At 42.1% G+C, this 27,232-nt stretch overlaps 1 protein-coding gene across 1 annotated transcript in view; it reads left to right on the top strand.

The window, feature by feature from the left end:
- LOC131976564 (nuclear factor of activated T-cells, cytoplasmic 1-like) overlaps positions 1-26,689 on the top strand; it is a 69,236-nt gene extending 42,547 nt beyond the window's left edge. The window contains exons 9-10 of the mRNA XM_059339660.1: positions 4,081-4,746; positions 26,634-26,689. Coding sequence (XP_059195643.1) covers positions 4,081-4,746; positions 26,634-26,689 — 722 coding nt within the window. The remainder of the gene's footprint in view (positions 1-4,080; positions 4,747-26,633) is intronic.
- Positions 26,690-27,232: the final 543 nt, after the last annotated feature.

Raw genomic sequence — 27,232 nt, 5'->3', positions numbered from 1 at the left:
AATATCTCTGTTTTGTGCTCTTTGGTGGCACCTTTTGCAAAAAGCGGTAATTAACAGACCAGAAAAAAAACAGTACTAGCCACTTTACAAATGAGCTGAGTCTGTTGCATTAGCTCCGCCTACCTCTCCCTTGCCCATCAACCATTGCTGGCTAATGGAAAATCTGGGGGCAACTTGTGATTTGTCTTGGGAATGTCGCCATAGACACCCAGCTCATAATTTTGCAAATGCAAGGGCTTTCATCAGTTTGCTATGGGCTCAATCACCATTGAGTGACCTCATTCGGCGACAGACAGTAAGATTTATGACTTTAAATACATAACAAACAGTAAGGCTAATTATGTCAAGGTTTTGCTTTTACTTATTGAATATGATTTTGCCTGCAGCCAATGGATCGAGAAGACATATGCTGTTAATATATTCCATCGGCAGTATTTGTGGTTTGCTCGTCTGTGATGTCGAGATGCACACAGTACAAGTGTCCTTGTCTGGCTCCCGGAATGAGCCCCGCTTTTCCAAGCTCCCTTCCAATCATTCTTTCGTGAGTAAAGATGTGACGTGTCGCTCTTCAAATAAGAAACAGTTTTTACCAACCACATTAAACAACAAATGGCAAAAAAGTCCTGGCAATGACCAAAGCTTGAGCGAAGAACTTCTCGGAACCCCTTTATTTTTACAGGCCGTTTGGAGATTCCTCTGTAATATCAAGTTCTATTCTTAACGCAAACGGGTGCCGACTCCCTCCGCTGCATTGGTTTGTGGTTGGAGCTGGAAGGGGGAAAGTCAGAAACATGTTCGATGACACATACAGGAAAAGTTAATGAACCACACATTGTTCTCTTTTTGTAAATATTTGCACAGTCATGTTTTTTTTTTCCAAAAATCGGACAAAGACTGAACTGTTTCTGTCGGGTCTACAGCTTGGGGTTTACTCAGACTCACCTACAGCACACTAAGGCCAACAGTATACTGGGTGACCAGATTGCCTACACAGTGGGACATGGTGCACCAGGTACCTTTTGAGCTAATGAACCACCACCTGCTCCATGTTAAATGTCACTGCAGATTCACATTGTTTGGCGAGTTCAGCATTTCTGCAACACGATTTTTCCTGATTTTTTTCCCAGTGGCACGACAATGTCATATCACAGCCGACACACATCGGAAATGAGAATCGGAAGATTTTGCATCCTATAATCCCCTTGCCCAATGGCTACGAGTACAGAGGGTCTCCTTTGGGGGGTAGTTTCTAATTCTACATAAGCCCTTTTTGCTTGCCCTTTCTTGATCAAATAGACTGATCCAGGCACATACACATCTATGTCACGATTCCCATTCCCTTCAGAGGAAACAAGTGCTCAATAAAATACCCAGATCAGACCTGATCAGTTTAATACGAGTAGACAGAGGGAAACTGCCAGAGATGGAGAGAAAACCATGTGCAGAACATCAACTGTCTGTGGGCCATAACCCACAGGTTGGGAGGAAATAGAAGCCAGCTGAAGTCGGGACTCGCCTGGTGAATCTGTTTTCTCAGCTCTCATACAAAGTGGAAAGGAGACACACAGATGGATCGAGCTGGAGGGAGACCTCTGTTTATATCTGTAGCAGAGCAGGGAGAATCTTGGGGGGAAAAAATGAAAGTTAAAAGAAAGTCCATTAGCCCAACTTGATTTGATTTCCTGTTTCGCCAGTCTTGCTCATAGTCAGAAGGCATACGGTAAAGTAATGTTGACAAATTAGCTCACTGGGAATGAAAACTTTAAGCTGCAATAAACCAAACTCCTCTTTAAAAATAAACTCTAACTGGATTACAAAGTGGCACTGCAAAGGACAAAAGCATCCCATCCCTTTTGAGATACTGCTGATTCACCCTATTTTCCTAAATTAAATTCCAGTTGTTGGTTTTGGTTACAGGCAAAGAATCTTGTGACTTGGTACATCACATTTGTTTAATCTTGAGGAGGACATTCAGCATAAACTGCAGTCACCAACGTAAGGCAGTTTGCCTCATTAATCCCTCTTTTTTCTTTGGTGTAAATCATCGCTAACCAGAAGGACTGGTAAATATGCGTGCTGTACTCAGATAAAACGTCTTACTTTGGGATTTCAAGTAGAACTTCAGAACCACAGCATTTAAAATAGAAAAAAAAAACTTTTTCAAAATGTTGTAATTGCATACATGGAGGCTACATTATCAGTTTTTTTAGGATCCATTAAGCATGGTGATTCTTGAATGTTCTGACTATTTTATTTTACGTATGTGACATTCAAAATGGTAATTTAGCAGTACACAAATATTTGCTGTATCAGATACAGTAGAGTAACGGCGTACTGAGCGTCTGTCTGTGTTTCAATCCAAGCCGCCATCATTACGTCCCAGTGACTTTCATGTTTGCTTGTGACATAAGGTGAGAGCCATGTGCAGCCAATGCCGGCCTAGACTTTTGTTCTGAATTAAATATACATCACCTTTAACAGGACTGTGGAAAATATTTCACAAGACAAAAGGTCAATGCAGTTCTGAAATTAAAGCGTAAATGTACAAATAATCAAATTTTGTTATGACATTTCCACATAATAACACCTCTGGCATCACACTCATGGCACAGTGCCATCTTTTCAGACTCAAGAGAAGGCAGGGAAGAGACACAGAATCAGTGAGGGAAGTGGCTGTGGATGTAGTGTGAACCATGTGACTTGTTCATTATTCCCAAGGCTGTAGAGAGGAGGCCCGTGCATCATGGGACTCGCCTTACGATGCTCCCCAAGACACCAGGCCTGGTCCCTGGGCTCTGAAAGCAGACAGGGCTGACGTAAATGTGCTCCCTACTGCGTTATCACTACACCACATCTCAGCACCCCAGAGGCTACAGCCGCGATTAATGTTTTTTCAAATCCAACTCCCACAAAAATAATAACACACTGAAAAACAGCTTCATGCATTTCATATGCAGCCTTTGCTTTCACTACGGCTCCAAGGTCCTTTTGTGTACAAACGCAAACATCTTATTCTTATTGACATGTATGCCTTTGAGTAAATGTCACTTGGAGCAAGTTTAGCCAAAAACACTTTAATGGTTGGCATCAAACGCTTACCACAACCATTAACGCATTTTAACAATGTGTAGAAATAGAAACAGTGTCTCCATTGTGACTCAGAAGCTTTGCTATGCATCTGGGTATCTTAACATTGCCCTATTAGTTTTGTGTTGGCACAGTGTTTGCATATGTACTAATATAATAACTCACCAGTGAGCTTGTTAATGTGGATCCCTCTCCATCTCTCAACCCATGCCATATAGTTCTGTTTTGAAATTTTCAATTAATTGAAAGTTGTTTTCAGTAACTGCTCTTGACAGCACAGGAAGCATGTGATACCTGTCCATCAGAACTAATCAGGAAACAGTGCAGACGGTCTGCACTGGATTAGAAATTAGAAGAGAGGAGGCAGTATGATCAAGTGGGGTCACTGCACTCTCCTGCATTAGCTGAGGCCTGAAGCTCCTGAAACCACAGGCGCAACTCTACAGGCTCTTAAAGAGCTCAGGCGGCCTAATCAAAATCAAATCATCTCCTTTTTTTCACTCTCCCTCTATCTTTTGGTCCTGAGAGAAACAATTACTTCTAGAGTGTGGAGGAAACCTTGGGGTCCTGGGCTCCTTGAGCAGCAGCAGCAACAGCAGCAGCAGCCCAGTGCTTTAAAGTAGGCTTTTATTGGATATCAGAGCTGGAGGAGAGTCCAAAGAAAATAGGTCTTATTCATTATTAGAGCCAGCTGTGGCTTTCCACACTGATGACTCATCCATTTTTCTTTCCCCCCTATTCTTTTGCTTTTTTTCATGGTGTGGTAAAGAGGGGTGGCGGTTGGGAGGCGTGAGGGTTTTCTCTGTTAGAGCCAAGTTGACACCGAGCCCAGATCCACTGGTGGTTGTTTGTTTGGATTATGGAGGGTATCGCGGCCACAATTGTGCCCGCTCACTGCTTTACTCAGCCTCACTCGTGCACTCATTGCGCCACGTGGATTCCCTGCACGTTTTTTAATATCTCCACCTTTCTTTCTACTTTTTTTCCCCCCAGTGCCGATAATAAAGACAGAACCCAATGATGAATATGATTCTCTGGGGACTGCAAGACTGCCAATGCATTCAAAGCCCTATTACAGCCGGCCCAGGCTCACTCCCATCATGCCTGTAGCTGATCCTGATGCCTGCCTGGTTGGTGGTTACCCTCCCTGCCCGCCTCGCCATGCTGCCATGCCATCGTCGTCCCCCAGCTCCAGCCCCACCCTGCATGACCTGTCCCCCGTGGCATACAGCAAGTGCCTCTCCAACAGCCCCACCCATGCGGCACCGCCAGGCCCCGTGGTGCCCCCCATCCAGGAGACCCCTGGCCACCCCGCCCTCGCCCACCCAGCATCGCCAGACCACAACTCTCCCCTAGGGATGCTTCATTCCCAGGGCAGCCCCATCCACCTCAACAGCCCAGGCCCCCATGGTTACCACCCAATCTATGCCAACAGCAGCCCCTCATCCTCCCCGGTGTCCCACCCTTCCACACCTGGTGGCACTGCGGACAGCCCGTTCATTCAGGCCTACAGCCCCAGTCAGGCTCAGGCAGCAGCCGGCTCGGCCCAGGCCGGAGGGAGCTCACCCAGCCTGTTACCTGAGGATGCCAGCCCCCCTTCGATGGCCATCACCGTCAAACAGGAGCCCCAGGAACTGGACCAGATGTACCTAGATGATGGTGAGTTATGAGAAACAAGCTATACGTTGTCTGCAAGTTTCCATTTGATAGCAATTAGAATAACGGGAGGCATTTTGTTTTTTCAAGATGAAAGCTTCTCTGTCCATGCCAAAAATGGCTGTTTACGTAGCACATTGCATTTATTTAACACCTTTTGCTTATCTGCAAGCGCCCACACATAGCCGCACCCTGCTGCACCTCTCAGTATTTCCTGATGAAATTCTGGCAGCACATTTACGTCACATTTGTTTAATTTTAGACCCCGGCAGATTTATTTGCTTTTCGTGGTCCGGCTTATGTTGTCCAAGTGGCTGCTTTACTTTCAAACAGTAAATTGCCTTGATGGGATTTTGAAACAATCTGTCAAAACATCAGAGCGGTGAGGTCAGCCGGGGTGCAGCAGAACAAAAACAGTGGCACACGCGTAGCGAACCAAACTGTTGACACAACGACTAATGAAGGAAGCAAAACAATGGGTAGGGGTTTCCTGAACCAAGCCATTTTTTTCCCCCATCTTTCTGGGAGGGATGTCGGGAGGCGGAAGGCAGAGGCTTTGTTTTCCCGTCTTTTCCCCGTGGGGTCGACACCATGCGGCTGTCGTCATCAGGGGAGGCTGTGGGGTCACTGGTCTCCCTCTGGCAATGAAACGAGGCACACCCAAGGGACCATATGGTCGACTTTATTGCCTCCTGTGTCCATCACACATTATGTCTCTCAGGTCACCAACCTGTTATCTGTGTTACCAGAGGCTCCACTTGTTGTTTTTAGAGATATATATTCATAGAGCATATGGCATTTTGCCAGTGTGAAATGTTAAAATCCCCCTGAATACTATTGGAGATGGGGAAAGAAACCTCTTCACCGAGATCAGGAATATCACCCTTCCTGTGCACCTTTTGTTCAGTGCGTGTGTGTGTGTGTGTGTGTGTGTGTGTGTGTGTGTGTACGCACACTTCAATCAACAGCTCTGGGAGTACAGGGGTGATAGGCATGAGGGGACCAGGGGAGTTTTGCTGTGGAACTGTAATTGAGTTGAAATGCAGTTGTCAGCATATCTGTCAGTCCTGATGAGTCCCATTAGTCCTCACCTCATAAACAGACAATACAGAGACAGGGGGATGTCTGTCTGTTATCAGCTCTATAAACTGATTTCCAACTTTTTCTTTCCTGTTTCTTTTTTCCTCTCTTTTTCTTTTCTCTCCATATTTTCTTGAGTTCGTAGCAATGCTCTGGAAATCTAATTTGAAACAAAACTGCTCATTTGAAATTCCCTCTGACTGTTTTCAAAAGTTAGGACAGGCAGGAGCTTTCATTTCAGGATTAATTGAATAAAGTGAAACTGAAGCTTTATTTTGCATTTTATAATAAGGTTGGCAAGGGGTCCTTTTACACCAACAGTATAGAGATATACTACATTTACACAGCAGTGCTAAGGTGAAATCATGTAATCTTGTTTCTCCTCCCCACTACTCCATCCACTGTCACTTTAGCAGGCTCGATCTCTCTCCAACCCGGTGGCCAAATGTATTCAGCCAGTGATTACAGTTGCATTAGTGACGCACAGGAATGTGTATTGATTGACCGAGGACAATGAGGCAGCCCCTTGAAAAGCCTCAATGTGCTGCCGTTTTGCATCACCTAACGTCTGTGCAAGCATCTGTGGTGAGCTCCTGGAGTCCCTGTAAGTGTGCGGTGGTAACAACATACTCCGTAGGCATCTGCTGCTCCCAGGCCCGGCCCTCTCCCAAACCCCTCAAATGAGCCCTAAGCTAAAATAAATAAGATCGGAAGGCGGCTCACAGGGCGTCCTGCTCCCCGTCCGCACGCATTACCACCGTATGTTAGCAAGCTGAGCGCTCCATTAGAGAGGCAAGACAAGCGGATGACCTCACCACAGCGGTGGTGATTTAACGCCAGCCATGTAGAGTAGCGTTCCTCCCCAGCAATTGGGGGGCCGGTGATTTGGAGTCTGCTGGAGCACACTTGATCTTCCCCAAGAGTGGAGCGCCTCCCACACTCAAACGCTGAGGCCTCCGGCTCTCATCAGCCAGAGGAAATGTGTCTCTCTGGCCAGGCCCAGATTTTACGCAGCCCCTGAGAAATCACTCAACTTATCAACGGTGAGCTACTGTACCGCAAGGAGCTTGGTTTGTATGGAGGGAGTCTGAGATGTAAACCCCCCTGACTGCCATACACAGTCTCCATTGTAATCTGCTAAACTCTTCCCTCTGCTGTGATAGAAACTCACTAACTATAGTGTGAGACATGAGGTGCTGATTCTGGGGTCTGCAGTGAGGTTTAAGGGAAAGAATCCAGTTGGCTGTCAGAACTTTGTTAGAGCAGCCATTTTCACTCAGTGGCATGTTGACTCTCACCTGCTTCGCTCCCATGTGTCATTTCACTTTTGCCTTTTTCATTTGAAAGGGCCCTAAATTGATGCAAATAAGGTCACAGACAGTCATTTGATACAATTTGGCTTCCAGACTTCCATGTGAAAAGATTTCGATTATAAGATATGATTACAACCACAATTATGTACACTCACCGGCCACTTTATTAGTAGACCTGTCCAACTGCACTTACACAAATATCTAATGAGTCAATCTCATGGCAGCAACTTAATGCATTTGGGTATGTAGAGAAAGGTGATTTAAGTGTTTGAACATGGCATGGTTGTTGGTGCCAGATGGGCTGGTCTGAGTATTTACATATACAAACTGCTAATCTACTGGGGTTTTCACATACAACCATCTCAAGGGTTTACAGAGAATGGTCTGAAAATATAGTGAGCCAAAATGCCTTGTTGATGCCAGAGTTCAGAGGAGAATAGCCAGACTGGTTGGAGATGATAGAAAGGCAACAGTAACTCAAATAACCATGAATACTATTGGAGATGGGGAAAGAAACCTCTGCACTGAGATCAGGAATATCACCCTCAAGCAGATGGAGGAGTGAAACCTATGACTAAAGTCACTCTGATTAATCTTATCCACATTCAGCTCACTTTTATAGTGAAATAAATTCCAAAAATAAACCATTTCTGGGCATCCCCTGGAGCTCCTTCAAGGACCCCTGTGTGTCCCAGCCCCCCTAGTTGAGAACCACTGGTTTAGAAATATAAGCAAACAGAGGATGAAACACGCATCGTTGCCTTATTGAATTGTTGACTCACCATCGTAAACAATGCGCGGTGGGACTCACATAAAACCAAAGTTTTCAGACTTTTCGTTACTCACAGCCCACTATCTGTACTTTACAAGGTGCATGACAGTGAGCCAAACGCCAGTCAAATGACATCACTGTATGTAACAATAGAATTTATGAAAAACAAGGTCTAAAGCATTCGAGTTTGCGGTGTTAGCCGTACTAATTAGGCCAAAAATAGAAAGCTTAATGACCGAATGCTTTGTCACACGTCTGAAGGAGCAATTCTGATGACATCATACCCCCTCTCTCAAACAATCACACACACACACACACACACACACACACACACACACACACACACACACGTATACTTTTGATCTCAGGCCTGGTTTTTTTCACACGAACAATTTTGGAAAATCACCCACACACTTGTTGCCTTTCCCTCAGACCTCTATTCCTGGTGTTTATAGGTATTTTGCTGTGGATGTGAGCGTGTGTGTTTGGAGCAGAAGTTGTGTTCTGGCAGGGCTCAGAGTTTGGTCCTGTGAGGCTGCTGCCGTGTGTCCTGTCTCATTAGCCACTGCTGTGATGGGTGATATCATGAAGTGCAGCTGAATGCAGCACACAGCAAATGAACTAGTGCTAATCAGAGAGACAGATTTCTACCAGCTGCCTCTCAGGGAAACAGAGGGCCCTTATTCCCCAAAATAAGAAAAACACAGAGTGCAACGCAGCCTCTGTGGATTTCTGACATTTGACATATGTGCTCTGATTGCCAGGGTAGTTTTCCTTGTGATTGTTTCCTCCTCAATTCAAGGTTGGTGCATTTGAAACTCTACTAGGCTTGTTTTCCCAAAATGAAAACAGAATTGTTGTCGGTGCTCCTTTCCTCCTTCCCCACCCTCCGGCTACCAAAAAAAAAAAAAAAAGGCATTCTAACCTTCCTGAGGATCTCCGTCCACCACAATGCTTCTGAAGGCAACTGAAGGCTTTCCTCATGGAAACTTTTACACATCCTGGCAGGTTGCCCAGACCCCAGGACTCCGCAAAACCCCTAATGATGATTGAGAGCGCGTCCGCACCACGCTCAAAACATGCTGAGTCGCTAACATTGGAGTGTGCCGCAAGGCTGGCTCTGGGATGGGAGGGGGGGCAGAAGAGAGGGAGGATTTAGGTGGGAGGGGGTGTTCATTAAAGTGGAGGTTGAAGTGTCTAATGGGACCCACTAAAGCAGAGCTGCTCCTGTATGTTTAGATGGTATGTATTTGTGTGTGTGTGTCTTTCAGTTAGTAGAATCAGTGAGATGTGGAAGTGCTGTAAGAGCCAGTGACAGCCGGTGCTTTCACAACACTCCACCTCTGATCCTTTGGCCTGTCTGAAGCAGGTCAAGCTCAAGCTAATAGTGCACAGAAAGAAAGGCCGTCTTGTGGTTAAGTGCAATGCCAAGAACATAGTCTCCTTCTAGACGTAGTGATATTGACGGGTGCAAGAAGAAGGGTGATGGCTTTTTTATTATTTATGACTGCAAAGAGGATGTGGTTTTTTACTCTTGTTGTCATTGCTTGCATTCTCATATTAGTGATCGTGTTTTCCTGGCAGCTCTTGTCACAGTGAAGTATAAGTGAAAGTTTGGGCCTGCTGGAGAAGTTTTATAGTCATAGGAAAAATGAATAGGTGGCTGCACTCTAGGATTGGCCTTTAAGAGTCATTGACCGCCTAAGCTATGGATTAACAACTACACTTTTGGGATCAGCAATAGATTTGATTCAATTTCTTCTCATTAGGATCAAAATCCATTACTTTTACTGTGCAATTATAGCAGTTATGGCGCTTCTTGCCCATTATCAGATATTGCAGACCTCCCTAAGTACTTAAAGGGGTGTGCTCATTTAGTAGCAAATGTTGATATCTATGTTGATCTGGTTGTAGTAGAGGTTAAGGCTGCTGCATATGATTTTCTACAAAAAGTAATCTACTGGAAATTTAAGCTTTTTTATAATTGTCTTATAACGCCAGACAGTTCTGTTGTCCTAACCCTAACAAAGTAGTTGTGGTAGCCAAAATTGGTGTTTTAAAAAAATGTACCAAATGGCAACCTCCAGGTCTGAAAAAAGCCAATGCAGAATTGCCTAAAACCTGCATGCTTTTTTTTTTGGCCATCAGGGGGCGACTCTACTGACAGAAAAAACAAGTCCAAATTGTATAAAAGTGAATGAGAAAATGACCCAATTTGTCACTGGATATATTACTTCAGCAAAAATGTCCCTAATGAATTCATGGTCTCAATCCTTTATTTCATGTCTGCTGTCTTCATTTATTAAATTATGGCCCATTTGAAGTGAAATAGACGATACAGCAGAGTATGCTTAAGGGCGTGTCGATCTTGTGATTAATAAGTTGCTACCACGGTGTGTTTTCATATTTTATCTTTTAAGATCCTTTCAGGTCAGTTTTTCCTTCGTGAAATTGTATTCACTTAAAAAATACCTTGAAAATATCCAATCTAGCTAGAGCTAGCTGGTAAGTTAGCACACTCCCAAGCTTTGCCCTCTTGTCCAAATATGGTCATTTATAGTTAAAAAAAAAAAAAAAAAAGATGATGCCAATGGTTAACTGCCTATGTCCAGTATTTTTATATATCCAGTAGCAGCACACAGTTGGAAACTTAAAGTGATAAAGCAGATAACAGTTGGCTTAAGCACCAGTTAAATATAAAGCATGGAAGTTACAATGGAAGCACAGAAATGGATCTCAGAGAATACCATTGCACCTTCACAATAGAAGAGGAATACCTTTGCAGTTGAGTGGAAGTCCTCTGGCTTACCTTAGCACCCTCTGTTTCCTCTTACATCTCTTTTATCTCTGTCCCATTGGCTGAACATAAGAGCCTTTAGATTCCTGGTTGTGATCAGGGTTTTTTTTTAGCAACTCATATTATGAAACTCACTATAGACACTATTGTCCAAGATTGCTTGCAGTTCAGCAAATAATTGGATCTAAGTGGTTACATATGACAGTGGCAATGGGGTCACAGTATTAACACTTTGATTTTAGCTCTTTGTAAAACCATTGGGAATACTATTTAAATATGATAAGCACAGCAAGATGAATCTGTAAGAATTCAGCCCATTCATTACCGCAGCGCGCTGGCTTTTATATGTGCGTGTGTGAGCCAGAGGATCTGGTCTGCTTTCAGTCGCTCCGTCATAATATCCACAGTCACTGAGAAAGAATGTGTCTGCTGAAAAACTGCAGCTAAATTATCTAAACAAATTGGGTTTCTTTTGTGTCTGGGATCTGATACACGCACTCATTTAGATGGGAGACTTTTGATTTTTTTTTTAATGGGTTCCGGGTCAAATTTGCCCAAATTTCAGAAATGGGTAACACAGATTTTCTACTGTAAAGATTCCTATAATCTTTTACTATTCCAAGCCATGTATAAAATGGGCACAATATGTTAACTTTGTATGAAAGTCAGTTACCTGGCATCAGTAGCAAAATGGACTTCAGTGAAGTATACAATCAAATAAAGCAGAGTAAAGCCACAGGGCTTCCTTCTCCAAACAAGTTTGAGTCTATTCATTAAAGTTCTATTACTTCAGTTCATCGTACGTCATGTATTTCTTATAGTTTCTCCTGACACAGCAGTTCAGAGGCTCAGTTTATGTGGCTCGCATTCTGAGGTTTAGAAAACACGCATTGAAAAGCCACCGAGCCACACGGATCACAGCGGGTCAGGACTCAGACAGGGGCCTGTGGCTTGGCTGGGATCTCCCTATGTACATCTGTGATCATGGAGCTCCCACCTCACGCCAGACACTCTCATTACTGAATCATAAAATGACAAATGTCAGTGTGGTGGACAGGATGAGGACAGAGAGAGTCTCCTTCCTCTGTGAGGTTGTTGCTTTGCTTTTGTGAACCTTGTATTTAAGTAAGCATGTATCTGCTGTCTTTGTTTCATTCAATCAGTTTACACTGTATTCTTCCTTTTCAAGATAGAGAACACGCTGTTATGTGTCGAGATGGTGCAAATATTTTAATACATAATATCAATAAAGCAATACAACTGACATAAATTCAATTGAACGCAAGAAACAGGTAAACAACACAGATGCTTTAAAACATGATAAAATAATACAGTTTTTGGTGGATTAGGACATGATCTATTTACAATTTTAAACAACTAAAATATTATTTGTTGAACTATGAAGCCATTTAACAAAGATCCATTTTAATTTAAATTGACAAATCTGAAATAATAATTAAGAATTGGAGCTACAAACTATTTTAGATGTAAAAAAAAAAATGTATTTGTTGAGCAATGAAACATTTTGTTAAAAAAAAAATAATAATAATAAAAAATATTTTTTTACTTTTTTATTGACCCCCCTGGCAGAGTGCCACAGAACCCTGGCCCCATTTTGAGGATCACTGTCATCTCGGAGATGATGGTTTACTATCTTGGTTTGTTTATGATTATAAAGAACATTCTGTAATCCCCACAAAGATTACACCAGTACTGCATTTACCATAAAACACTGTTCCTCTGTGGAGATAACTGAGAACACCACAAACACTGTGCAGTCACAGAAACCATAAATTTGCCTTGAATCTTGGATATTTCCTGCTGGCATTAAAATATGAGCACATGGAAAACTCTTCTTCCAGTCCAGGGATCAACACCAAACAAGCTGAATGTATTTGCAGACAGACACACCAGGAGAGGTCAGGGGTTAGGGTTAGCTTCTGGACACGATCTAGATATTGTGTCTTGCTCAAGGACACTTAAGCAGTCACGGACAGTTGAATGTGTTTCAAAGAACATAATAACCACACTGAGATACTCGGCCCCTAGCAGTTCCAGTGTTTTGGCTTTGCATTTAAGGGATGTAAATACCTGCGGCATCAGTAAACAGGAGCAGGTCTCCATCCCAGACCACTTAATAACAGCTCCCCATCTGAAATCTGTTAGCTCAGTGAAATAGTATCCTGTAGCGACGGATGTCAACAGAGAAGTCTGATCCAGCTGGGGGGGTTGGGGAAAGCCGTTGGGTTTTGCAACTTTTGGCAGAGTATGCCGTCTCGTCCATGTGCAGATACCTCAGAAAGAAGAAGGTGGGAGAGCTGGTCATAAAGAGACAGAGGAGGATGAAGATGCAAAGTGAAATACAGACGCAGATATAAACTAGAATCTGTCACAAGACTATAAAACAAATGCATGTCCCCTGTTTTAGTGTTACAGTCCATTGACAAATCATTCTAAAGACAAGCAGGTTAATGTAAAATGCAACTGACAAAATAAGGAATTTGTTTTAAGAGATCATAATCATGGCATTATCAATCCTTCTGAGATATAAAGAGATATTCTACTTGTTCTTTTTTAGCGTGCTATCTGTTAAAAATAAAAAGACAGCCATAAGTCAGGAGATTTTGGGGTCAGGAGATTCTGATCATGTCCTCACATCCAGGAATATTCAGCCAGCATTAGAAGAATCAGGTCAGCCATAGGAATAAAGGAGACACAGACACACAGACAGACTAAGAGAAAGAGGGGAAAATCTGAGGTGGAAGAAAGTAGCGTGCGATCTTGGTGATTTTCCCTGGCAGCTTCTCACACTGCCCCTGTTCTTCACATACACATACACACATACGAACACACTGCATGCTTTTTTCACTGCTAAAACTGTTCAAACTAAAACACTAAAAGTCAAAGAAAGATAAACACCAGCGAAGTTAAAGATCACATTTTCTTCCTCTCCCACCAGTGGCCGCTCGCAGTGCAGAGACTTACCAAGCAGTGGGTGAATGGGTTTACTTCAGGTGAGGGAATGATCATAACCGCTGAACTGTAAGTGTCCTACTGTTGACATATGACCCATGGCAGTTATAAACCTCAACGGGTCCCCTGACTCTCCTGATTGTACTCAGCTGAGCTCAGTTCCTCTCAAAACAACGTGCTAACAAACAGGGAAATCCTTCCACCACAGTAAGCCTTTTTTATTGTGTGAAGCATTGAGAGATTAACTGATGAAAAGCTACAGTGGCGCAACGCTAACCTCACCATTAAAGTCTTTAGTTCAGTACAGGCCAGGGGGCTTTAACTGCTGTGCTGCATTAGCACTGAAACATGGTATTCTGTACATGGAGAAAAATTGTATAAAATATTTATAACACAATTTATAATCGTTTAGGACCTGTTTTATACATTTTATATTTTTTCTTCACCCGTGCAATATTCCAGAAAACTCCAGTTTGTAAAGGAAGCCTTGTTAGGAAGTGGCACCATTGTTTTTATATGCTGAAATTGACAACTTACTATTCTGTTTGACTCAATTGGACCTTCTAGTGCTAGAAGAAAAGACAATTCTTTCTGCTCATGTTGTAAATCAGCCACGTCAAATCTGCAGAGAGCTCGAGTTGGAAAGCTCGCCCTCTAACCACTGTGTGAATGAAAATGTCATGTGCATTTTAATTAAATCAGTTAGATTTACTGCATCATAGAGTAAAATAACAGGCTCTTGTTTCTGTTAAGGTATTTAAGTGGCAGGTTCTTTCCCTCAGCCCCAGCAACTGTAAAATGTGACTGATTCGAAACAGCACGAACAGGAGCAGGTGAAAATGTGGTTCTATGATTTACAGGTGACAGCAAACGTGTCTGTCTTACCTTCTATCCCTGGAAGAGTTGCCCGGCCTTCAGAGTTTCTTGAATACTCTACAGTTTCCAGATGGATGAAAGTGTGTCCGTCTATGAAAATCAAAGCGAGGTTGATGGAAAGGAGATGAGTTCCAAGATCGCCTCTGTCCTGCCTCCATCCAGGCTGGTCTACTCGATTAGGTCCACAATGTGCCCTCAGGCGACCTCCTCTTTGGTGTATTTGAATCCCCACAGGATTTCAAGTAGTAGGTCAGCTCTGGGGTCAGCAGACACAGTGTTAATCAGATCACACTCTGCCTCAGTACAGAGTAGTACAGCTCAGCGGGGATGTTGAAAAGAAAGAGGCCATGTCTGTGTGCGCAGCAGGAACTTTTTAAGATTTAGTTACCTTTAGTGTACTATGCAATGCCTTTTCTGTGACTTCAGGGTGAAACGTGCAAAAAGCCTCTGTCCAGCCCGCCAAGGTGCTGGTTCCTTGGAAATGTTACTTTCATCATAGCACACATTCCAAAGCTGTAAAACAACCCAAAGACACTTGGAGCGCCAGTTTCAGCAACATGACTGTACTGCAGTGTCCGGTGCCTTGTAGTTCTTCTACTTAGAGGAGAAAAAGAAGAAAGGGAAAGGAAAGAAAGTGACTAGCTTCTAGTCTTCTTCAATACAGCATGATGTTCATTTAGAACAGGGGTCCCCAAACTTTTTTCGGTGGGGGCCACATCAACTTTTCTTTCTGTGATGGGGGGCCGGGGTCAGTCTATAACAGGAAATGATATGGGCCAAAGTGACCACCAGTGTTATTGTGTAAATATAACGATCATTTGTTGACCTTGACACCACCTGTTGGTTTGCAGAAAAGTAATAAAAAGTATTCACATGTTTATTTGAAGTACCACAGATATTCCTTTTATTTTGTAGAAAATGAAAACACAAGCTGATGCCAGTTAACAATGATTTTGTAACAGGTACAGTTGAAAATAGATTCTGCATTCAGAATCTATTTTCCGTTCCCACATTTTGTTGACCGACTCTCTTCCGTTAGCTTGCCTTGCCCGCGAAAACTTGACGCTTACGGCTTGGCATCACGTAGATCGGAATATACCATTGTGTGAGGGGGTGAAAATTAGCTACTACTGTAAATAATTCACAACTAAGGTCAATTTTAATTAGAACGCCTACCTTAATCATTACATGTGGATATTTTATAAATAAATATATAATAAATGCAATTTTAAAAAAACTGTCCGTGTTTAGAGGGATTGTTTGGGATAGTTAAGTGGGCCACTCCAACTGCTTTGGCGGGCCGGAAGTGGCGGGGGTTTGTAAGGTATAGGTATAGGAGCAGGAGTAATGTGCAGTGAGGTTTCCGGTATTTCGGTTGATTTGCATTGTGTCCTTTCGTTTTCAGTCAGATCCACCATCTGGTCAAATCATAGTCACTTCTGATTCCAAAATCCAAGATAGAGACAGCTGAAATGCCAAATTCAAGGCCTCAAAACAGTAGTCAATGAACTGCTGTGGCTACGTCCACTTCTTTTAAAGAGTCTATGCTTAAAACCATGCCAGGGCCCCCCAGAGCCCTCGCAACCAATTTGTTTTAAAATAACCGACCAACCGAGTGAACAACTGACAGGTCTTGGAATACTTACAGAGAAAAACTCTTGCTAGCAGATGACAGCAAGCAGAGCTAATGCTCGGATGGCAAAACAGACAGGTTAACCAAGGGCCATGGTGTGCAGATACACACTCACAAGCAGACGTGCACATTTAAAAACAGGAAGGAGCCTCTCTGAGCCATCTATCTGTGATGGATAGTGAACAATAAAATTTGCACTGAGGCAAAGCTTTTTGGACACAGTGAACACAGTTCCTCTACGTATAAATAAAAGAAAACAATTCTGCGATCCCACGTAACCACTGACAGGCAACAGGTGATTTAAAGAAGCACAACACAAATGCAGTTATAAATCGTATTATATGCAGGTACGCAGCCAAATTCTCACTCAGTCGGCTGCAACCCACTGAAGTATGATTATTTCAATATGCTCATATGTTTTTTCACTGTGTGCCATTTTCAAAACCAGTGAAATCTCGAGCTGTCTGCAACAGCCTCCACAGGAGCATACGTTTCTAATTCTGAATCAATCACAGTGAGTTTATCAGATGGCTGAGTTATTTTACCATAAACCCATTGGTAATGAGCCTTACAAAGGGTTTTAATCTGTCTCCTTTCATATCTCAATCACAGAGATGTGTGTGCTTCACTCAGTTCTGTATATTTTCAGCCTTTGGTGTTTGGTGTTTGCTTTTTGCGGTTACGCTTCACGAGTTGTGTCAAACGGAGCTTTTGATTTTCTCACAGTCTTGAATCATCCATGCACACTTTCTGTCAGAAGCTCTTCAGCTTCTTACTTTTATGTTTGCTTTTTTATAAACACTTTGATTGTTGAGTTTTGTTGTGTTTTTCCTCCACTGCAGCTAAATAAATACAACTCAATGCAATCAAACTCAACTGTGTAATCAGAATAACTGAAAGCACTATTTTGCTGCTTAGCGTTTTAGCATCTGCACTGCAGTTGTTGACATCACATGTCAATCAAACAGCGGGGGCGGTACTGTGGCCTCCTCTTTTCCTGTTGAAAAAGTACATGCTATAGGTATCGAGTTACTTTTGTCTCTGTATTATGGAGCGAAACAGAGTAAGATTGAAAGCAAAACTTCACACTCTGCTGTCAAAAAATAGATTTAAGAGCAAAACTATTGACATTGCAATCAAAACAGTGTTGGCTTTGCACACAAAGGTTTTCCATTCAAAAACCTAGTAACCTAGCTTTGGTAGTAGTTTACTACCAAAGCCATTACAAATTAATTTTACTTGCAATAAAACATTTTTAAATACATTTTAATCTATTCTATTTGCATAATAAAGATGCAAAATAATCTCATAAATATTTAATGTGCAAGTGCAAGTACTAGATCAGTGGTTCCCAACCTTCCCTAAAAGTTCCCAATATACAACAGTTACAAGATTATTAAAAGGATAATTAAAGTAAACATATCAGTCGCTCAAACAAAACAAGATGAAGTTCATTTTTTCTGGACTGTTAAAATATATTTTGTTATTTTGTTATTGTTTGCAGTGCAGTCTGAACCCACTGCACAATGATTACAGAGAAGTCAGTGATGAGGGCACTGGAGAGCAGCTCCAACCATGTAAACACCTCCCCCTCATCCTCCCCTGAGACCGACCTCGAGCGAGCACACCCGCGGCCTCTTGGGCCCGGGAGGAAATGAGAGGAGGAGGAGGAGAGGGAAGTGGCAGGCTCACAAAGAGAGACAGAGTGAGGTGAGATAGGGAGAGGCGCAGCACACCATGCAAGATCAAAGACAAAAGGTTGTGCACCGCTGCGGCCAAAATAAGCACATCATTGGTGGGGCTTTCAGTAAAAGTTGTTGTCTTTAGATTTCTAATTTGGGATACTGCTGTTTTATTGTACTCAAGCCTGGATCACAGCATTTCTACTTAATTTGGCTGTTTTTAAAATTATTTTAATTTGGGCTAAGCAGACACTTTAAATCTCCCGGGTTAGGCCACTTGTGCTATGGTGTGCTTTTATGAAATTTTGTACTTGAATGGGTGATGTGTGAAGTACAGTTATTGCTGTAGGCTATTTTATTTTTTTTGTCCTTGAAATGTTTTTTTTTCTTTATTGTTTTACTATTATTCTGTTTGTTTTGAGACATGTCTATGGTGAAACCAAAGAGGAATTTCCACTCAGTGGATAATAAAGTTTTCGTATTCGTATTCGTATTCGTATTCGTATTCGTATTCGTATTCGTATTTACTTTGGCAACATGTCAGATTCAGCTGACTATAGACAGCCATGAAGCATGTCCTCTAAAAAGTAAGGCACATTAGAGACTCGCAGGTGCAGATTAGACCCAGACTCTCCACACGAGGCACAGAGAGTATGTCATCGTTATTTCTCAAGGCTGCTCCAGCTCTCTTACCCAACTGAGCCAGGAGCCCTTGTCTAAAAACAGCAGCAGACATATTGATTGGAAATCTCTTCAGTGACATCAGAGCACTTACTGTTTACACTCCGTACTTTATTTCTTCTTTTCTCTTCAGCTCTCTAAAAGAGGGATGGTATCACTTATATTTTGGCATCCCCGCTCAGGCCCCCTATTGTGCCATTGAATCAGGTGTAAGATTTGCCGCTGCTTTACAAAAACACAGTTCCACACAGTTTTTGCTTCAATATATTTCATTGTCCCTCTGTGTCTCAACTGTCTTACCTTTTTTCTTCCCTCTCATTTTTCTTCAACTGCCTAGCATTCTTGCTTTCCATGACTCTGACTCTGTATGTTGCCTAAGAGGCTAGACCCAAGATGAAAAAAACTAGGTTATATTTTCAGTCGCAGTTTTGTTTAGGCTACCAAATTCCCAAAAAATACATGGTAAGGCGTTACAAACAACAGACAAAAGGGTAAAATAAATGCTCAAAACTGTCCAAAGTGAGGTAGTGATGAAAAAAATGTGAGGCATGTAAGTTAAGTTGCTTTAGTTCACTCTTGCTTGTACACTGGAGACACCAGAACTCGTCTCCTGGGTGAAAGTCCAGTGTTTATTTGACCCATCCACCACCCCTCACACCCTTCCTAAGTGGCCCTTATCATTCTTTATACTCTGTATCCTTGCTTCCCACTTTGCCTTAACACTTGTGATGTCCCTCCAGCCTTTGTGTCCTTTATAATTACTACAGCCACTAGAGGGCTACAAATGTAACTACGGGTCCTAATAAACTACAGTACAACCAACTTGTGGGGGGATTCAGGGGAAGGACAGTATCACTCAGTGTTAGATACATATACAGATGGATACATATACAGATGGAGTATACTGTTCATTTCATCCATATTTTTCCCAAAGCGTACAGACATCACTGGAAAACATGGGGGCTGTAGCAAATAGTCAAGAACGACACAACCCAAAGACGACAAAGAAATTCTAAAAATGGCGGAACTTTTTGAGCAGATATTAGTAATAAATAGTCTTTGTCTGTATGCTTCCTTGAGTTTAGCCTAAAGAGGCATATTATAACACCTTCATCCACCGCCACCATGTTTGTTAACAGGAGGTTTTGTCTGAGCTGCACTGCCTCCAATATAAAGGACACATGGAAGTATGTGGACATGTTATAAAACATAAAACAAAAAACTTTTAGAGATACTCTTTTAACTGGCATTTAGGTATAAAGTGGTCTCTCATAAAGGGTTCATTTCCTAGAAGATATTGGTGTATCGTATTATGATTATTTGCATTCATATTACTTTTCTGATTCCTGTGCGACTTTTTGTTACATGATAAGGACTTCATATCTTGAAAGTAATCCGTTGTATTCATATTTGTGTAATTTGTATGTTTATTATATGTATTTTTTCTAATCAAGGGGAGTCCCATATTAAGCCGTATAGGCTTTTAGCCTCCTCTGCATATGCTGTTATTTATATTATTTTATTAATGTTCGTCTTTTTATCATTTTTAATTATCTTATGATCTTATGAACTCAGACCTCTCATGTGGTCTGTGGCAGCAGCACAGTAAGAACAGGACAGTGTTAAAAAAAAAAAAGAAGAAATCAAGCTTAAACTATGAAAGTGAGTAAAAAAGTGACAAGTAGGATTTCCCCAGTGGAAATTACACCCTTGGCTCCACGTCTAAATCATATATATTGTGGCGTCATTGTTCACCTCAGCAGTGTGAGGAGATGACTGGCTGCAGCCTGTGGCACAGCAGTGTTTTCACAGTACCACACAGCTGCTGCTGCTGCTGCTGCTGAGGGGCAGTTGTAAAACCTCAGCTCTCGGGGTAAACTGTGGCTCTGCAGCCCTATCTCTTTCACGCTCTTTTTTCTTCTCCACATCCCCTCTGTCAGTTGTAGAGACTGAGTGGTTCCACATGGGAAAGCCCAGAGCTTCACACATCAGCCTAGCTGTGGGGATGAAATATGCTGTCTGTACATATCATCACATCATTAGGCCCAAAGGGATCCCTGCGATGGATTAGAAGCTGTCTACCTGCAAGGCTCAGATGAATTTATGAAGCACTTTATCATGATGAAGCATTAGTGGAACACTTTGTCTCTTTCCATTTGTGTTTATCTGTGGGAATAATGATGGTGTCTCCCTCCATTTCACTTATTCTCTTCCAGTCTCTCCATCTTTATTTCTCTATGTCGTTTATGTGTGTGTTCTGACCTTTGACCCCCTCTGACGCTGGTTATCAGTGCAAGATAAGTGACATTGTCGGAGCCTCTCTCTCCGTCCAGCCGTTTGAGCCGTGCGTAGGAGGCAGCAAATTGTCCATTAAGTGTTTCTGCTGAGGCCGAGAGAAGATTTGATATAGTGGGGAAACAAAAGTAATATGTACCAGGAAATTCAATTGTCTCTCTCCAGCAAGTTTGAGCTTTAGTTTGGCTTCTCTACCAAATCACATGAAAGCAGTTCAGATGAGGTTGAACTCTAAGTCTGTCTTGCAGCCACCCTCCCTTTTTACTCTATGCACAGATTTGATGCCAGTGTTTATCTGTGTTTATATGAAAGACCTTCTATGACTCAGACTTACTTCCTCAAAGAGTCTGAGTGCTACAATTGAAGGAAGCTGCCTCCTCTTTCTCACAAACCTGATGTGCTACTACAGGATTCAGCATAGGAAACATCCCCTCTTTGCTACAGCGTGAAGGTCCTTGACCCTAACACAGCTGCAGCTTATTCATGTAGTGAAAGTGAGAGAAGTTCAGGAAGGTGCCCTCCGCTTCTTTGGTATCAAGAGACTTCAAGTGAGAACAGAAGTCCTTGGCAGGAAGCCTCCCGTACAACCTTGAGTTCAGAGGTTGTGTTTTGGATAGTCAGCTGAGGGATGCCGGGGGAAGGTGAAGTCACTCTCTGCCAGGTCATTGCCAGTCAGGCCTGGTTTGACCGAAGGAGATTATGTTACGGCAGCAGGAACCTCAGAAGGCCTCGAGGCTCCGCTTCTCACCACACCATAGGGCATCCTCTGTTCTCGGAGGAAGCCCGGCTGTTATCGAACCCCAATGCACAGCGCTCTCCTCTAACAATGCTAACTAAATCCCCAGTGCAGGTCAGGTTCACACTGAACTCTCAGAGTAGCCAAATGAAGTCATCAGCCCATCAAGCCCATGCTTGGATTACTTAAATAGGAGGCCAGCACCATAAGTTCTTGTTCCTTCAGTCAAAACTACCAAGCTATACAGTGTGCAACATTTCTTTATCTTCTCATGTAAGATAAAGAAGCGTTGGTTTGTATGATGTCCTACTAAAGGTAATGCACATCCACATATCTCACCTTACCTTTTGGAAGTTATGTCCAGACGTAGTGTTTTTAAGCCTGAAAATGTCCCTGTGGTAACTTTCTGTAGTTGTAACATCCTGGTTCCATAGCATTATAAGGTGCTGTGCAGTGTTTTGCTGTCTGTTAAACACACAGTATGTAATTTCTGCCACTAGAGTTCTCTCAGTCAAAACAATAACAAAGACGAACCTCAATGATTTTGTGAAGTAGAGTGGGATCATGGGATTTGTTGTCTTCATTGTTAAACAACCAGCATTGCCGATGAAAATCTGTCAGCTAACAACTTGCTAGCTTAGCATTAGATGAGTTGACTACCAACATAGCAACTGTAGCTAACGTTATGTGATGAACTTAACTAAACAATCATACTAAAAGTAACTTTTCAAGCCTGTTGAATGTTATTAAAATATTACAATACAAATTAACTTGGCTGCTGGCATGAGCAAGGATTCTAGTAAATAAATATAATATCTGTAAATTCAGTCCCTGCTGGGTTACTTTATTGCAAAAAGACAGGCAGTAATGGAAAATTATGCTTTGGCAAAAAAAGTAGTATAATTAGTATAATTCTATAATTATTCTGACATATCCGGTGTTTCCATGTCTACTCAGGTTAGAACAAGTAGTTCTAGGGGGTAAAGGGGATATGGCACATTGGCAGACAAATACCCAAATTAACAAATTACCTTGAATACAATTACAGATTTTTATTATTTTAAATTTACATAGTTGTAGTTTAATGTGGGAATATTACATATTATACTTTAAGTCATATACTACTCCAACTGGAGTCCCTGGCTTAGACTGTGTCTTCTCACCAGTACCTGTAGCAACATGCCCACACCTACATGTTTTTTTTGTTTTTTTAAAGCTGTGCTATTTTTGGTCAGAGAACCCGCTTAGTCTGAGCCTTCTGCTATGGTTGGACTAAGACAACCTGTCACACATTGAGCAATTTCTTGCCCCATCTCTGCATGTAAGGTTGTTTATGCAGTTTATAAAAGCTGACCTGTACTGTAATGTTGATGTACAGTATGTACCACACGGGCAGCATGTGCACCACTCCCTCTGGCAGGTAGAAGCAAATCATTTCCCATCACAGTTGATACAGACATTATTTTAGCGATGTCAACATTCATTGAGCCAGCAGTCACACCCGATGGAGACGGGGTGGGAGGGTTCACTGCCAAGAAACACTGGTAGGCCTATACAAAGGAGCTGAATTGTCCATTGAACTGTTGAACAGAGCTGGCATCAGAGTAAAGTCATATTTCTGTGTCACTCTCACACCTGCCTGAAATAGATCTCCCAGCCGCCCAGCCCTAACTATAAGTCCTGACAGGTCCGGACTGCGGTTCACTGATTGCACTGGCACTACTGCTAATAAAGGATGTCACTCTGTTTAACTAAGACTAGCAGGGCACAGGGTTTTTTTTTTCAACAGGGGAATATTTGGAGTTTAATTTTCCGCTGTTTTTGTTTATTCATGAGAGGGTATCCTCCCAGTTACAGCTTTCCATTATTAACCTGGGCAACTGAAAAAAGAAATAACAAAATAAGTTTCCAGTGCTGTTGCGAGGGATGCCAGGCCACAGAGAGTTCATTTATGAACACATCAACAAACAACAAACATATTATTGTGTAACATAACCGAGCGTTCTTTTACAATAGTATGTAGAGACCTGGAAAGAGGAAAATAATCGCCTGGCATGTTTTTTAAAAGACTGGAACTAGCTTTACAAGGCATAATTTACAGAGGAGATGGTGTACTATACCCCTGTCTGCTCATATTATGCAAGTGGTTGATTTTTTTGAGCCAAATTCCACTCGGGACAAAATGTTCCCCATGTCTTAATGTCTTCGCTTATTCTGCATATTTGTGGTTATCTAGTCTCTTCATGGAAGGTGAGACGGACTCAAAAAAGAAAAGCTGTCATGTGGGACAGTTTGACTTTTTAAAAGGAAAAACAGAAAAATATGCACTGGCAGAACAGCAATCTTCAAATCAATTAAATAAACAACATAGTTTTACAAAATGAAGTTAAATGCATTCTAAGAGCTGCTGCCAAAATCAGCCCACAATAGTTCACATCTTTCACAGTCATTACCTGTGTCATTCAGGTGTCATCAACTATTCTTTAAAAATGTCTGTGTTTCCCAGAAGTTGTTGCAAACTAAATAGCTACCCCATTAAACAGCTATAAATAGCAGCTTGGTGTTGTCTTGTGGTGTAACAGTTGGCCACATCCTGCTTCTGAGATTCTCACATCGCTGACAGAGTACATAGATGAAAACACAGCGGCCAGAGTTTTTACCTTTTCTTCTCTCTATCACTCTATTGTTTCCTCAGAATGGAACATCACCGGGCATGCCGATGGAAAATATTAGTTGATAAAGCGCAAAATAACACCACAGTTGATATGTGGGCGGAGGAGACGTCACTATCTTTTTTTTAACAGTGACTGAAAAGAAGAAAGGAAGCCACTGCTTTCCCTCTGAGAAAAACAGAAGAGTACATTTGTGGCTGTTGGGTTTTCCCGTTCCTTTCTTTAAAAAAATTACCTGGAGCTGTGTCTCACCTCGGCTAACACAGAAGAGCAGCAACTTTAAAGTTTGATCATGTAATTATTACATGTGCATGCAACTTCCTTTATGTCCTGCTGATGGCAGAGCTAAAAATAATCTCGGCGTGTAAATGCCTGTTTAGCCCGGAGCGGAATAGAGTTGAAAACAGCCAGCAGTGTTGGCACAGGTGGGATTTTTCCAATGGGAGTTCCTCCTGTTTAGGGAGGTGAGTCCCAACCAATGTGTGTGCGTGTGTGTGTGTGTGTTTGTGTGTGTGTGTGTGTGTGTGTGTGTGTGTGTGTGTGTGTGTGTGTGTATGTGTGTATGTGTGTGTGAGTGAGTGTGGATAGGTGGGTGTTTGCCTGCATATAGAAAGCAGGGCATGCTATTATAGGTGTGTGGCCTACTTCTATAAAAAAGTGCACTATATGATGCATTATTTATTTATTTGTTTATGTATTTTTCCCCATTTTTGCTTAAAAGTCTACATTTGGATGTGCTACAAGAAAAAGTATATTTCATTCATTTTTATCAGCACCATTTATCAGTATGACATTTTAGCGATAACATTTCAAAGCATTGTAACGGTTGGGTTTTTAAATATCTCCATCTTGTTTTCTCTCTGTGATGTTTTCGTCTTGATCAGTGCAGATGCTTCACCATTCACGACACAGTATCTAGTGATAACAAACTGCAGGTCTACTCGGGGCCTCAGAGTGGGTGGACTTCCTGTCTCAGCTCCTTACTGCGGGTGGTGGTTTCACCAGACTTTCTCTCTCTCTCTCACTCTCTCTGTCTACATCAGCCCACTTTATCACGGCATGCTCTGTGACTGAGGAGCTTCTTGTTTGTGTTGAGCTAAAGGGCTCGGAGTCCTCGCCATCTTCCCAGTCACTTCCCTCTGTTTTGCCAAAGAACACAGAGGAGATAAAGGCAGGGGACTGATGTGTGTCTGCCCGACTGTGGGAAAGGCGCGGGCACAGGAACTAGTGCAGGAAAGACAAGACGATGACTTCAAAACTGAGATGTGTGTGTGGGGCCGATACGAGTTTTAAAGGCTGCTAATGACAGTGATATGTTTGGATTGCAGCGACTGATATCCACTATTTTTTCAACTCGACCACATCTATGCCCAGAATTCAGAGCAGCATAGCCTCATGTGACATTATTTGTTTTAGAGTTGAAAGAGTTGCATCGTCTTCAGTCAAAGTCTAGTGCTGTCTGTTAGGAAAAATAATGCTGTATTTGATGTGATGCCACTGGATGGATGAATATCTCTCAGTCCCACTATGCAAAAGCTTGTCTACACTACAATACTACCATCTCCCATATTTCCTGCTGTTCATGGTATTTTGATTCATGACAATCATTTAAGACTGCAACATTCAAGCAAAAAAACTGAAATCCAAAAAGGCCTTAAAACCAGATATAGACACAGTGAGGCCCTGTCAAGAATAGGTAATAAAGCAGGGCCCTTATCATATCATTCATTGTATTTTTGTGTTGCATATTCAAAAGCAATTTTGATTAAGGAGGTACCTCAGTCAATTCAATATGGTACTTGAATAAAGAGAGAGAGAGAGAGAGAGAGAGAGAGAGAGATAAAAAAAAAGGTCAAAATTGAGCAGCAGAGGTTAATGACATTTAGTCCCTATTACACACACCCCCACAACCCTAGCTCCTACATATCCCATCATGCAATTTGGCAGCAACTTTCGTTCAACACTCCCTTATCACTATAAACAGATATCTGCATATGAATGCAGAATCTGTTGGCAATAGGACAAGATTTGAGTATCAGAAGCATTCTGGTAGGCTGTTTGTAGTTTGAGTAGTATTGACCAATCAACGTGCTTTGATTGCATGCCAGTAAACATGGGCCTAAAGAGTCAAGCAGGAGGTGAATACAGGTTTATTCACACACAGTTTGAGAAAAATAATGTATTTCTGAACATTAAAGCTTTTAAACATGTCCTCGAAGAAACTCAGATATTAGTCTCACCTGAAAATGACAACCTACCTATCATGAGCCTAAAACATCAAGACAACCTCTCTTCATTAAATGTAATAGTGTTTTAATGATCTGAAATGCTATTCACAGTGACTAGTTAATAATGATCCACTTTTCTTTTCTTTCCACAGTTAACGAGATCATCAGGAACGACCTCTCCAGCATTTCCGTGCACACTCATGCATAGACGTCCAGAAGTGTTCTGCAGCAGCACACACACACACACACACACACACACACACGCAAACAGCAGCAGCATCAACAACAAAGAGGACAAAAAAAAACAGAGATCCAGATGATGAAGAATAAAGTTACAACCAGGATCTTCCACCTGACCATCAGCTCCTTCTTACTCAAAGACTCGCTGCAGATTCACATTGACAATCACTGGCAAGCTCCATTTGAATAAACAGATGAATGTTATATTTACAAAAAAGGGAAGTGATATCAGGGGCAAAGTATACAGCTACACTTGCCTTAATTCACACCAGATGTTCTTTAGTGGACCAAACAGCTCAATGAGACTGAATTACTTCTATCGTTGACAAATGACAATCTTCATTTTCGAGTGTGATCTGTATGTTAATGCATGGACAAGCTAATGGGACAATAAGTGTCACGCTTCATCACTTTGGTTCATTTGTTTGTGCAGTCAGTCCGCAACAACCGAATCGGTGCCTTACAGCAGTGATATTGACAGCAAACAACAGCAGCAAATGCAAATGGTTCA

The sequence above is a fragment of the Centropristis striata genome, chromosome 8 (genome assembly GCF_030273125.1).
Source record: "Centropristis striata isolate RG_2023a ecotype Rhode Island chromosome 8, C.striata_1.0, whole genome shotgun sequence".
Taxonomy (NCBI): domain Eukaryota; kingdom Metazoa; phylum Chordata; class Actinopteri; order Perciformes; family Serranidae; genus Centropristis; species Centropristis striata.
This window is presented reverse-complemented; position numbering and strand designations above follow the sequence as displayed.